The sequence below is a fragment of the Aptenodytes patagonicus genome, chromosome 6 (genome assembly GCF_965638725.1).
Source record: "Aptenodytes patagonicus chromosome 6, bAptPat1.pri.cur, whole genome shotgun sequence".
In the NCBI taxonomy this organism is placed as follows: Eukaryota; Metazoa; Chordata; class Aves; order Sphenisciformes; family Spheniscidae; genus Aptenodytes; species Aptenodytes patagonicus.
Window position 1 is genome coordinate 7,083,597 of NC_134954.1, and position 15,311 is coordinate 7,098,907.

The 15,311-nt window shown below is 37.8% G+C and overlaps 1 protein-coding gene across 1 annotated transcript in view; it reads right to left on the bottom strand.

The window, feature by feature from the left end:
• SLC9A9 (solute carrier family 9 member A9) overlaps nucleotides 1-15,311 on the bottom strand; it is a 218,327-nt gene that overhangs the window by 144,831 nt on the left and 58,185 nt on the right. Inside the window, exon 6 of the mRNA XM_076341008.1 lies at nucleotides 14,213-14,318. Coding sequence (XP_076197123.1) covers nucleotides 14,213-14,318 — 106 coding nt within the window. The remainder of the gene's footprint in view (nucleotides 1-14,212; nucleotides 14,319-15,311) is intronic.

Below are 15,311 nucleotides of genomic sequence, written 5' to 3' on the forward strand. Positions count from 1 at the left end.
GGAATCACCAGTTAGGCAGTGAAGTTGGTGTGGATAGAGTTTCAGTCCCAAACTCTAAGGCAATCACAATGATAAAAATTCTTTTTATCCTTAAAGATTATAGCAAGAAGAGAAATACTAGAACACACACATTCCATATTTCTGACTTCTATCGTCAGGGACATTTTTCTCAGAACTCTTGGTACAGTCTTTATTTCCCTATCCCTGGTACAGGAGTTTCAAATGATAAGCCAACTTTAAGCAGTGCTACATAAACACATGCCACTCCTGAAGAACAATCTAAAAGCTAATTGGAATCTTGAAAACAGTCTGGATAATAAAATCCTAAAAAACTCCCACAGTTCCCTAAATATATTGCAAATCACTTAATCAAAGAGACCTTATACCAAATATATTGGATGGGAGTTCCTGCTTTGATAAGAATGCATTATTCAGAAGTACATATGCTACGGTTTTTGGACGTGTAACTGGCAGCTGGTCATGAACTATTCCTCAATGGTAAGATTAAAAGAGTTAAGTAAGATCTCCCTTTGTTTAAACTTAAGGTATCTGCTATTACCTGTGGCCTAGATCCAATGCACTGTGGAAAATCTCACAGAAATGATAGGCAGCCAAACAGACAATTTTTCCTTCTGGATTTGTGAAGACTCCATTGATTTATGGATAAACATTTAGTATAACACACTAATTTCCACCGCTTAGTTTTAAAAGAGATACTTTCCCTAGACAGGCAGTTCCATGAGGCTTAAACACGGCTATTAATAAAATGAAAAGAATTCTGACTAGCTTCATTGCCCTCATAATTACTAGAACGAAGGAGTCTTGCCTCACAAACTTTTGCATTCACCTCACTCTAACAATGCGCAACAAAAACACTCTCCTAGCTATGGGCTAAGTCCTGCTAACTCCAGAAAGAGAATGTAAAACTGTGAACATCCTAAAATACCTTTAACATTACTCTGTAGGAATAAAAATACTGTAATAAAGAAGATGTACACTGTCAAATGGTCCAGGAGGCTGAAATATTTTCTTCAGGAGTATTTTCATCTAGCTATAATCCTTTCCCAGTGTGTCTGAGGCAGAGAACAGCAGCCTGCTAGGGACTCTATTAGTCTCATCGCTCTCACTATCGTTTCTGGCTGTGCTTGCTACACATCAGTAGAACAATCAGTAGAAAGGAAGAACTGTTTGATTTCTTTTAAGTGACTATAAATATGCAATGAATGGGGATACAAAATGAAAATGCTGTACGTTTAAAAATGACTTCACTTTTGTGAGATTTTGTAATGGAGAAATTACTCAGGGAAAATTGTGAATATCAGTTTATTCAATGTATTGTTGGGATGCTACTTTGTTCAAAGTTTTAATCATATTTAAACCTTCCTTCTCAAAATCCAAATTCTGATGTCATTAGGTCTCCCCAGAAATGTTCTGAAATTTCGTTATGAATCCAAATAACATACACATATGCGTATTACATTCAGAATATGTAGATCATTATAATTAGCAATTAGTTAGGGAACATCAAAGTACCAAACACATTAAGAGGAAACTGATAACAAGACTAGATTTTTTTCTTTGATACAATGGTCTTCACAGGAAACGTTCACAAGTCCCATTTCCCTAAACGCAGTAGAAATGAACAAGCTTTGTCACACTGTCCTCTCTCAGGGCCACTCGCACAGCTGCTGCCCCGAGTGTGTCCCGTCTTTCAGTCCAGCTCATACCTGCAGCGTGCCAGGCGATGCCCTGATTTTATTTGGGTGTCGTTTTTTCATGGTTTGTGACTTTGCCAAAATGACACCATTTAGACTACGTTTCCACGTTGCATTTGCACTTTTTGTGAAGACTGTCTTTTTTTGTAAATTTAGCCATTTTGCAGAACCAGTATAGAGAGAATACATTTGTGCTTATCTTGGACAGAAACCTTACAACCACGTGATTACAAAGCTTTCTCGCTGTACCGCTTTGAAATTCAGACTTGTCACTTCTAAGGGGAGGAAAGAGGAAATTACCCATCTGTTACTGATGTGTCTTTCACCCTTGTGAGAATGTGCCAAAATCAAGCAATTTTTTAAGGTTTCTGAAATGTTTAGTTGACAAATCTCAGCAGAGAGCTGATAAACTTCATCAGCTAAAAATCTTCTAAGATCTCATTTGTATTAGGCATGTGCTATCTAAAACTTAAATATTTTTTTTTTCCTGCAATTGCTGCTCCCCAAACTCTGCCATCTGCTGTTTCACCAGCCTTCAGAACTGACCAGCAGCATCACTCTCTCTTGCCCTCGTTATCTTCTCTGTTTGTCACAACGTAATAAAGAGGGTAACAGAGGTGTGTGTATCAGAAATAAAGACAGGGTGTCTCTTGGCTTTAGGGAATGAAGGAGATTGGGTTAAGAGTTTACAGTCCTAGCTTATCTTTAAAAATCACTTCTTTCCATCTCAGATAGGAAACAAAAGGACTGGTGACTGCAGCAGTAAGCGGTGGAGTAGGTCACGCAACTCAGGGGAATGGGTAGAGCGAGATAGAGATGGTGACCCTTGTCTATTGAAAAGATAAAGGAGAGAGAAGGAAGAAGATTGAGACCAAAACAAAAGCAGGTGGAAACAATGAGAGAGTGGAGCTCTATAACCATTGGAATACATTCCAAGAATAGAAATTTGCTGAGTCTCATCATTTAAGTAGCTATGAAATGCAGTAGCTAGAGGTATGCAGTCTCTCCTCCTGCTGTGCCTGGCACTCATGGAAGACAGCTGCATGCTACTGTTATCAATTATTATGAAAATGATCAGGGGGATGGAACACCTCTCCTATGAAGAAAGGCTGAGAGAGTTGGGTTGTTCAGCCTAGAGAAGAGAAGGCTTTGGGGAGACCTTATTGCAGCCTATCAGTGCTTAAAGGGGGCTTATAGAAAAGATGGCGGCAAACTTTTTAGCAGGGCCTGTAGCGACAGGACAAGGGGGAATGGCTTTAAACTAAAGGGGGGTAGATTCAGACTAGATCTAAGGAAGACATTTTTTACGCTGAGGGTGGTGAAGCACTGGCACAGGTTGCCCAGAGAGGTGGTGGATGCCCCATCCCTGGCAACATTCCAGGTCAGGTTGGACGGGGCTCTGAGCAACCTGATCTAGTTGAAGATGTCCCTGCCCATGGCAGGGGGGTTAGACTAGGTGACCTTTAGAGGTCCCTTCCAACCCAAACTATTCTATGATTCTAGTCTCTTTGCTCAAGTGACAAAAGTATATTCTGAAAACATTAAAGTTCCTAATCCAAAAGGTGAAACATGCACACTGAAATAGTGTCTTGAGTATAGAGACAGGGAGGTTTCTGTGTATGAAAAAATAAACCAAAACATTACGTTTGATTAAAAAGTTTACAGAAGGTGCCTCTCAACTCCTCTTCTGTAAGACATGAAAACGTATTTGGGGCATTATGTAACTTTTGAGTACTTTATAACCTTTGTATTATTTTGATGTGCTTTATGGATGATTTCCCCATGCAAACATAAGTATATATGTACACATGCACATGCAAAAGAATTTAATGTAGAGTTATGTCAGTTCACTCTAACAGACTCAGTAGCTTAAGGATTTGAGTTGTAAAAGATCAAGGCTTGCAGCAGGAACCAGTTTACTTGATGTTGCTGTTAGTAAAAAAAAAAAAAGGACTTAGAGCAGGTTAGAATGATGAAATTCAAATTAAACTGCATAAAGAGCATATAGCTTCTGGAGGGGTTCACAGGGGGATCACTAGAGGCTTCAGTCTTTCCTAGTGCTCCTGGGTAGCCACTGGAAATATGCAGTCCATTCTCCCACGGTGTGAACAGGTTCTTCTTTCATGTAATCACAACCTGATCTCCAAAGAATAAAAGAATTTTGATGGGGGTTTATCCTGTTGTAACAAAACCTCTGCCTCTTTGAGATCGCTGTACTCTTCAATACTGCATTTCTGGAAAGCATTTGAACAGTGAATAGGTATTGGTGGGTACCCAGTAAGTGAAATGGCAAGCTCTCCCTCACCTTTCTGATACATACTCCTCTTCTGTCTTCCCTGCCAAGAAGACTTGAAAAATATGTTGATCTACTGCAAGTACCAGACAGACTCTTATGTACAGTATCTCATCCAGAGAGGATGAAATGAGCTTTCTTTTGGAACACTTCAAGGGAAATAGTACCAATACCTTCATTTTAAACTAAAAGGGAGTTGTCTCTGTAAGTAGAATTAGACTCTGTATGTAATTATCTTGCTCTCAGAAAATCTGCCTTATTCACTAAAGAAAGGTTGTTTGGATAAGAAAAAACATCTGGAAGAGCTCAAAACCCAAGCTGACTCGTACCAGGGTGTACTTCAATTCTGAAGAGTTCCCAATAGAGATCTTTGAAATGAAGAAGCTTTGATGCCAATTTGGTCATTTGTATGGAAAATGTAGCTAAATAATTGCCTCTTAGATGTGATTTGCAAGCACTGCAAGCAGCGTTCTTAATTCTGAGCTTGCATTTCATCTTTTTAAATGTTATCAGTTTGTTTGTGTATAAGCGGACAGAAATACCTGCAGCTAGTCTGATTTGATTGGGTATGACAAGTACAGACATTCCCACCTGATTTGAGCTAAGCTACATTTTCATACATCCCTGAGGGCAATTTCCATAACAGTACTCACTAAAATCTATTCTAGCTTAGCAGACTGCAACTGAAGGCTGCCTATTCAAATACATTGCATAAAAAAACCAGAGCCAATTAGATTACTTATAGCTAGAAAGACCTTTAGCCACGTATGAACTAGAAGCTAAGTAGAATTTTAATGTGGAGCTGATATTGGAAAAAGGGAGATGAAATATTAAAAAATGAAAAAAACATAGTGATGAGGATTACCTCCTGAAAACATTCTGTTCCACGTCTCCATTTTCATACTGAAATTCCAGCTATAACAAGCATTACAGAAATTCCATAGCATTTTTCCCCCTAATTTAAGCACAACACTGGTCTGTACAGTAAGGCTCATGGAGAAAAAAGAAAGGAAGTTTTATTAAGCGAGGACACCGTCATTTTATGTGGGATTTCCTCTATTCTGGGAAAGAAGCTCTTTTAAAATTCCTGCTAATAGCAAGTTTGGTTAGTTTCCCAGTGCTCACATCTCCTGTTCCAGATGGTCAGTGACGTGAAACTCTAATTATCATCAACAAAATAAGCTGGGACTAAACCCTTCCTCAAAGGTAGAAAGAGCAGATGGACAACCATAATTTCATTATTATAGAAATAATAGATGGAAAGGATTTCTCATCCACCTTTTAAAATCAGGCACTAACTTGTTGCACAGTTAACTCCTTGCTGTATTAATTTATAAGTTACTCTGTTTGACTGATTGAATGGCTGCTTGGTACATAAGCCTTTCTAACAATATTGGGAATAGTAGCCAAATTCATCTGTCTAAGGGGAACCAGTAAGTGAAATGTTTGGGCTGAGCTTCCATCCAGCATTTTGCTTTCTTCCAGGTCTTCAGCTAATTCTATTTTATTCCCCTCCACAGTGTTACAGTCATCCCTCCGCAGGAATGTTTGTGGGAATAAAATCACAAACAGTATTTATCTGGACTGAGGCTATGGCTGACTCCAGAGATCCAGTTAGTCATTTGTCCAGAACTGTAGCTCACAGGCATTGAAATCCCTAAATCTTTGTCAAGGATTCAAGGTCATGCAAGTCAGTACCACGGAGCAACTCTTCCTATGCCTGTTGTGGTCCAGTGCTGGTCTCACTTTGATCTGCGAGTTCTAGGTCAGGTTTTGCAAAGGCAACCACCCATCTAAGCCTACCACTGCTCAAACTGAGCTCCTGGAAGCCTCAGTTCCTCCAGTTCTGCCAAATTAATTTACATAAAGACAGCTACAAAGAAAGGGTCTGGGGGCAACTCCCTGTGTTTCTGGCAGAATCTCATTCCTTTTCTGAATTCAGATTCATTACCTGATTGCAATGCACCACTCTTTAGAACTGGCTGTCCTAATTCCTATACTTCTCACAGTTTCTTTACAGTTCAGGAGCACATTTTGATGTACTACTTAAGGATTTCAAACATAGACATTCCTAACAAAACAACATAAAACTGCAAAATTGCACCAGAGAAAAATAATCAGGTTTTCCTCTGCATCCCTGTGAGAAAACAAGAGTCCGAGCTACAGGTTTATGCATCACTGTCATGATCTGTATTTACAAGGTATGCTGTATCTTGGTTTCTCACCATGTCTTGTCTTTTCTCACTCTTGCTTCTTTTGTCTAGCCATGTCTTCACAGTCTCTATTTGTTGCTTTCATCAGTTCAATTTCTTACTTTCTCTTTCATCCCCATTTCACCATCTCTTCCCACCCTTAGAAATCTATATGCCACCTATTTTCTATAAGCAGGAAAATGTTGCATGTGTTAATCCTTTTTACCTTTTTGTCATCTGTCTGATAGCACAGGTGTATCGTATTTCCCTCTTTTCTTCCCTGGCTGGAAGCGTGTCTCTGTGCATACTTTCTACAATAGTTGGCAAGATACACTTTTGAAAAAGAAATACCTAGGCTGAACAGTTTTCCGTGTAGGTACACTAAAGCTATTAATTGTGTGTGCATAAGGGCCTACTTATGAATAGAATTTTTTTTTTTACACTATTATTTACATACTGAGATGCCTAGGATGTGTGAATAACATCTTGACTGCACTCAGATACATGTTGGAAATAAATAGAACTTAAATGAGTTTCTTTTTCACTCCAGTGGCTGAAATAGTATAGTAAAAGACACTAAGAAATTGCATGGATACGTGGTTAAAAAAAAGCCTAAAAATACAAGGGCAATAGAGAAACAAACATTCTTTTTCTCATGTGATGACTCAATACTGAAGCAATCATATTTTTTGCTATTTGCTAACAATGCCTAATAAATCTCAGCAGGGGGTATGGGATACAGGCTGACAGACTTCACTGTATTCTTAGACTGAATGAACTCCCAGTTACCTACAGATGAGGAGGAAACTGAAACAAAGACAAAGTATTGGCTGATAGGAAAGTCTTTGTATCACTACACACGATACAAAAAGTTTTGCGATATTACATATGGAAGCCCACGACGTCACTTTTAAAGGCCACCTTTTGACTATAAATACGGTTTAAGGGAAAAATATGATATGAGAACATTCAGCTGTCTTTCCTTTGCAAAATTTGTTATTCAGGGGGTTCAGGAAACAAACTGTTGCAAAATCTGTACAGAATAATTCTCCAGAAATGGAAGGGCAAAGGGTCCAAATTAGAGACGGTTCATGACGAAAGAAGAAAGCTTAAAATAATCGTAAAGGGAGCCTCACATCTACTGAGATATGCATCAAGGAGACACCCATCGTAGCTTTCAAAGCCGGTATTATTTCCTGCAAATCCCAGCTCCCAGCTTCATTATTCAACAGCACAGTTACAATATCTTTTCATGTCCTTTATAGAACTGCTGATTTTAATATATAATAAACACGGAATCATAATTAGAAATTGTGAAAAGTAGGAAAGTAACACTTGCAGATAATGGATAGTTACCTCATCAGGCCAATGACCAAGTTAAATGAAACAAACTGAGTATTTGTACCTATATTTGGTGTTTGTCAAATGTCTGTTTCTTCAGTCTCTGATTACATTTTACTCCTGTGTAAACTACCTTCAAGTTCAATGACATAACAACAGAATTAAAACCACATAAGTAATAAAAATACAGGTAAACAAATAACTAAACCCAGAAAGGTTTAAAGGTTCTTATTAATTTTCTATTTGAGATCCATTTGCTCAAAAGAGGTTCTTATATTTTGAAGAGATCTGAACTGAACTAAAATTAGTAATATCATGCCTGTACCTATCAGTAAGAATCACCAGTGTGACAGAAGGAATTCTCTTGACTTCCTAAGGCAATTATAGGGATCACTGCCTGAGAAATGTCAGCCTTAGAGGGTGCTCAGCACAAACTGAACTGAACTCTGGCTTTTGAGTTATTTCCTCTGGAAATGGATACTGTTTTTCAATAAATTTGTCTCAGTTACCTTTGCTGTGTTATTTTAGAAAGCCCCATATGAGCTTCCAGGAGAACTTCTGCCAAGAAAGAATGGTTTCAGCATGATATTAATTTGTATAAGGTACTACTAGACTAGAATGAAAGTATTTTTTGAGCAGAGAAGAGGTGTGCTATGACGTGTTGGTTCATGTCCACCCTGGAAATATTTAAGAGGAGCCATGAAACTACTTTTACAAGGGATTTCCTCACTGGGCATAGCACAGCTGACCATCACCTTTATCAATTTGCTCTGCCCCTTTTCCCCTCAATACTATGCCCTGGTATCACAAACACATTGAATAATTAAAGTTCCTCCTTTATACTTTATCCTACTGTAGCGGATAAGCTCTGTTTACCCTAAAGAAGGAAAGACAGCAAGATGAAATGGGCAGTCTCCAAACTATTTGTCATAAATTTCAAGCCTTTTAAACTATTAAAAAGGGGTCTGGATTCTATGGACAGTTAATTTATCAAGCACAGACATGGTGTTATATGCAGTAGCTACATCATGAAAAATGGACTTGAAATATATCTATTGTTAGAGAAAAATTATGTTCCAAGAACTTCGGAAAATGAAATTTCTTCATCATGGTAAACTGCTTGGTAAATCTTTGAACCAATCCATAGAAGCTTATTATGTAGAAGGGGGTTGCAGTACCCTTCTACCAACACAGATTTTTGGGGGGCAAAAAAAAAGAAAAAAGAAAAAGAAAAAAAAAGGAATGTTACCTATTTGTTCCAGACCATCTTATCTGGCCAATAGAGGCTCACTGAATTCCTGAAACAATATTACATCTGTGAGCATCAGTGGAAATATGCATCTCGCCAACAAATACTGTTCTTATCAGCAAGGGGTCATACAATAACAGGATCTGTTACACCTCCAGTTCTTACCTAGTTCTAAGAATTTAGCCTTTCGGTGCTGGTCCTAGACTTTTGCAAAGGGAGCCTTACAGCCTGACTGTGTCAAAATCTGGGCCTTCCATTGCCTAATTTTTGCTAATAGGCATGGATGAACTTCGTGAATCTATACAACCGATAGATAGTTTACAAAAGAGGCAGGATATCCATTTCAAAACAATCCAGTATCTTTTGTTTACTTTCCTCTTCACCTTCTTCTGAACCTCCAAGGTTATCATCTCTTCCTTTACATACCAGGTACTTTACTTAAACATGGCAAGCCAAACTTCACAAGAAAACTATGCTTGCAGGATTACTTTCCTCTGCCCAGAAATATCTATACTTCTAAGCCTTCTAGGGCAATTAGCATGTTGAATGGGAGGTCTTCATTTCATATGTCTGCTAGTTTCTGTGTTGTTTGGCTTCACTGCCATGTGATCCTCAACCACGCTTTTTTGTCTCCAGGATTTCCACTTCATTCATGTATCAACCTGTTCTCGATCGCATGTTACAGAGCCCGTAAATCCATTCCTTGACATGTCACACATGTCACAATGTCACATGTCCTGCGTCCCCCGGCTGCCACTCACTTGTTTTGATTACTTGTGAGAGACACTGCCGTACGCTGATGTCCCTGCTGCCCATGTGACTTCCACACTATCACCTCTTCTAGGAAGGGGACGAAACCCATCGGGCCCACTGAGCAATGGTACAGAGCCAGCAGAGAAATTAAGTCATGTCTTTCGCATAATAATGATACAAACACTTCTGACATTGACTACAATGGAAACATCTCTCATGTAACGTTCTCTTAGATAATTTGTTAGCAGGGAACACATATCAGTATTCATTACTGCTTTCCACATCCTGCACTCACGGAGCACTCAGCATGAGAAAGATTAAATAGCTCTGCTAAATATACTGTCTCAATGCTAATGACCTGTTCATCTACTTTTCAGTCACATCTCAAGCTATTCAATGCTTTTTCTACAACTTCTTCCACACTTTCTTCATCAAATTTCTCTGCAAATGTGCAAAAACTATGCTAAGTCCAAACCTACAGCATGCGGATGTTTTCTTCAACAAGTGATATATCGTGTGAAGACAGAACAATGAAAAAGAAATGAAAGTGAAGTAAGAGGTTAATCTTATTTGCTCAAAGATATCCATAAGTTATTAATTTTCAGACAGATTCTACAGTCTTCATCACACACAACTCCAACTGAAGTTACTGGGATGTTTCTCAATTTTGATCTTTAGAATATGGTCCGCAGCTAGTAAGTGCCTAAGTACACAGACGGTCCATTGTATTAGTCTGTAAAGTACTATCTACAAACCTAAGCAATGGTAAACATTCCTGGGTCTGAAATCTATGAATGAATTAGATCACCTTGAATGTTGCGTCCTGAATGCCTACGCATATCTGAAGCTGAACAAACCACTGCTTTATGATGTTGAGGGAACTGGATGGCAGAAGGTTAAATGTACAGCTAAGAGAACAGCTTTATGTGTGCTGGAACATTTGTAAGCTAAATTTTGTTGTTAATATTTTTCCAAAAAGCTGAAGAAGTTGAAAACCCAGGAGTTAGAGGGTACAAACAGTGGTAAAAAAAGCTATAATCTGGAATCTTTTATGAAAATATTCACTACATCATAGACCAACCCCCGAGAAAGCAGAAGAAGTCATTCTGTGCTGTGTATATTATGATACAGTGCTACAAGAAACATAATCTTAAATGGTATTCTTTCATTCTGGAAGCTACAGCATAAACTCAGGTAAACTTCGTGGTAATAAATACAATGTATCAAGAACTGAGAATGATTTCTTTCTTAAAAATTGTAATAAAAATATGATTGGAAAGATCTTTTCATAAAAGGTTGTCATAATCGGTTGTTTAAAATTAAATTCCAAAGAGTGAAACAATCTCTAATCATAAAGACCACAAGCATATTTAAACACACTTAGAAGAAGCTTAAATATCTTATTTTTCCCATATGTTTTATTTGTTTGTTTTAATGTTAGCACATATAAAGTACTTCAACAGATAAAGCTTATGCTGTGAATAGACATGGAAAGCGGACACGGGTGCCAAGTCAATTTCCCGGAAAACAAAGTACTTAGGAAATATCTGTGGCATAATTAGTCATATAGGTTTTTCTGGGTAAAAGCAGACATGTTTAGTCATTTAGTAAGTATTGTCTTGTAGGGCTCTGTTAATATTTTTCTTAAATATCTTGAATCCTTGATATAAAACAGGCTCAAAACCGACTCATTTTGACTATTTAAATCCTCGTTTTCTTCCAAAATGTTTATTTTCTGTGACAATTCTCACAGACTTTTTATTAAAAGGAGACTTTTGTCCATATAATGAGAAGTTGTAAGCAACTCTGCAAGTTACCTATATAGGAGAAAATCCTTGCTACATCTACAGTACCCTTGCTTACAGAGGCCCTCGTGTGTATGAGCTCTCCCAGATGCACAACAGCTTGTCAGCATTTCTGCAGCCACTACTGTCAATTTGATTCACAGTGATCCCTCCTGCATGGATTATCTTAAAATAGCACAGTAGAAATGAAATCTTGCAATTATCACAAACAACCAGGTATTTGGTATGGCAAGATGGCCTACAGGAGAGCTGCTAATTTGGCCTGGAGAACTCGTGTGCTTGATCAGTATTTTCTGAGTGCAGTTGGCCACAGTGTCTGTACATACTGTTGCAGCAACACACAGCTCATGCGACTTATTAAATCCATATGAAAAATGTAGGGGTAGCTGATCCTGTTGCTGTCCTTCTTAAACTAAAGGATAAACAGCACAGGAAAAATAGAGGTTGGCGGGAGAAGCTGAAGGAAAAGGGAGATATCAATATAAAGCCTTGTTGGCAGACAGCTCTATGACCTTCACCTTGCCAAATTGCCACAGCTGACCACAAGGGCCTTCCCTCTTTTCTCTTCCTCCCTTTCCTGCAGCGAGTCACTCCTGCAGACATTAACTTGGTTATTTTGTTAGCTGGTGAAAGACACCGTGTATTCTCTTTATTCTATTTTCTGTTTACCATTACGTGGTGTACAAAATGACTTATTATTGCTTTTCCAGATTTGTAAAGATTATTCTCACACCTTTTTAAATAGTTCCCTATTACTGTAATTATGAACATGTTGTGTTTGCACCATCCTGAAAAGCAGTGTGTTACAGAGAAAAAAACCTAGCTTTTGTCACTCTTTTGTAGTGACAGAAAAATAATATTCTTCATTTAAACTCGGTTTGGTTTAGTGGGGTGTTAATGCACTGAAGCTGACATTATTAACAGTGTAACTTTACTTAAAAGGCTACAGAAATAAAGATCATGTTAGGTTGCAGGAACATTGTATTTGTGCAGAAGCTGATTATTTAATCCAGAAATTAATGAAATGTGAAACTGATGATGTCATATATTCTCTTCAGTCTCTACAAATGACTAAATATATTCGAGAAATCAAGGTATCAGTCACACTGAATATATAGAAAACTACACTAGTTTTCCAGTGACAAGAGATTCTACAGTAAAAGAGAGTTGTAATCTCCCATGTACAGCAAAGAAAACACGAGAAGGAGATAGCCAGCATTTGCATCAGGCATCCTTCCTATCGATTTCTGTATCCATGTGCAGGCTGAGGGTCACAACCTAGACTTGAGTACTGGGAAGAGTAGAGGTTAGAAACTCATGAATCATGTACTATCTGATAGTACTTTTCTATCTAGATTTGCTTTGCAGTTGAGTTGCGCCTTTTAAGAGATCCATGTGCTTTGACGTCACAGCGACTGAAAACTACAGACACTTAAAATATTTTGGGTCTCCTGGAGTTGCTTGTAGCCTAACTGTTCCACAGTCTATAGGAACCTTGTACTAACAGATGAAGAGTCTAAATGAGCTATAAATGTCTAGGCCTTCATTAAACAAAGCCAAGTGAGAGAGAAAAAAAAATCTCAGTCTTTCTGTCACCTACATGCTTCTTTCCAATTCTAATAGCTTCTTTAATGCTTTTCTATCTGTTCTCTCTGCTGAGGTTTCTATTCTTTGCTTAGTTTTCCTTTTGCGCATTTTATTCTCGGATGTACTAGATGTTCTGCTAAGTGACACATTCCAACCACAGTCACTGAATGTGACAGCCGTGCTGTATCTAATCATGAAATGCTATGTTCAGACACTTGACAGCGTTTGAAAATATTACTCTTGCTCTAAAAACAATGTGAGGAGTTTAGTGTAGGTGAATGTAACTAGACTGATAATTGACTGAGAATGATAAATTAAATAGGAATACTATTTTTTTTGTATTGTGAAACAATTTTGTTTGGGTTTTTTTGCAATTCAACTACTATAGGTTTCTCCATGGGGTTTCAGACAAAATATAAAGGCTATTTTTTAACGACTGTAAACTCTGTAAAAGTCTTTTTGTGAACGATAGGATAAATCCTCGTTCAAGGGAACTGTATTTTAAGGAGAAAGGTGGCACTGAATTGGGGCTTACTGTGAAGCATCTTCAAGCATCCTGGAAAACTGAATTTGATTTTGCAGAGTTCTGTTACTTTTAAGATTATCTGAGAGGATTATTTGTATTTCTAGCAAAGCTCCAGGAAGCTTATAATACATGTAGAGTGGAGTTAACTTGAGATCCTGTTAATCATGTACTTAGCATCTGTGTTTTTAGGACAGCACATACTTGTGTGATTTTGGCCCATCATTTGTGATCTGTTTGAGGATTCCTGAGAATAAAAAGGCTATATATAAATTTAAGATAATATTAGCAGCTGAAGCTCTGTCAGATTCAATAGGCGGAAGTAGATAAACTGAGCTACTGTGTACCACTTTGTGGTTTTAATCTTGGAAAATAGATTGCAAAAAATAAAGAGAACCTGTCTCCAATGTTATAGTTGCCCTGTGTCCTAGGTGCTCATTCAGCGTTATTTTTTCAAGATATCTTTAGATGAGAAAAGAAATCATATTAAATTAAATTTACCCATTTTACAGAATATACTGCTTTCTAGGTTGAAGATAATGAACTAAAATTGCATTCTGGGTACACAGTTACCATTAACAATATTGGAATTCTGGTGTTTAACAAACGAAGAACAACTCCAGAACTACATCTCTGTAATGAAATCTTCAAATGTTATATCTATACTGGCACAGACTATATCAGTGAGAATTGTATCAGCAATCAAAGCTTGTAGTTATCTCACCAAGTAAAGAATGGAGGTGGGTGTACTTACTATGTCAGCACGATAGCCACAGCATCATTTAGGACACTCTCTCCAAACAGGAACGTGTACAAATCTGTATCCACATGCAGCTCATGGAAAATAGCCAGGACTGTCACTGTATGGAGACAAAGCAAAGTGAGTTTGTTATTTTCATATTCCTCTGGCAGTTCAAGAAATAAAGCAATGTTAGAATATGGGTTTTGAGAAGTCCTGTCCTATTTACTACCTAAGTGGATAACAATAAGTTAAAAAGGATCAGCTGAAGTATAGAAGATCCTTAAATCCAGCAAGTCTGTGAGTTTTGGTGCTTCAGCCGAGTTAGGAAAAAACTTTCCTTCTCACACAGAGAACCATGCATAAATGAAAATGTCACAGCATATTTTACTGTGCATAAAGGACTTTGATCTTGTGACCAAGGAGAAATAAGGGTGCTGAAAAGAGTTGGCTTTTGCCATAGACTTTGTGTGTGATGAGAGTAGCAGTTTACCTATTTTAAGAAGGATATAATGCTTATCTGCACGTTCACTGAGGAACGTGCATAATAACCCTATACCCTGTCCCACCAGCAGCACAATCACTTTCACCTCAAGTGTAGCATATCTGTAGTCATGAAGCCCTCTCATCCAGATCAGGATATCTGATACTTGTAACCCATTTTAAAGTTCCTTCAGCATATCATTAATTTAAGTCCCTTCCTTCTCCCTGAGTTATATGCTATATTTGATTTTTAGCTTACCAGTACAATAGAAAAAAATAGAGTGTATTGAATTTAAATTGAAGTTGGGCAAATCATTTAGATACACATCCTCAAGGGCATTTAGACACTTGGCTCATATTCAGGTAGTTAAGTCCTATAGATATTAAAGGATGCCTTAGTTGTTTTATACCTCAGTTTCCTTACCTGTAAACAGGGGATCACAATCCTTCCCAAGATCTACCTAGCACTTCATAATCTCCAAAGGAAGAAGGCTATCTGTTCTGTGTTGATATTATTGTTCTCTCTTTGCATGGATGAAGCAGAGCTTTCTCTTTTCAAACAGAATTTAATGTAAAGGCCCCCAGTTATTTGTATGGTTAAAAATTACACAGTAACTCACTGCTTCACTGG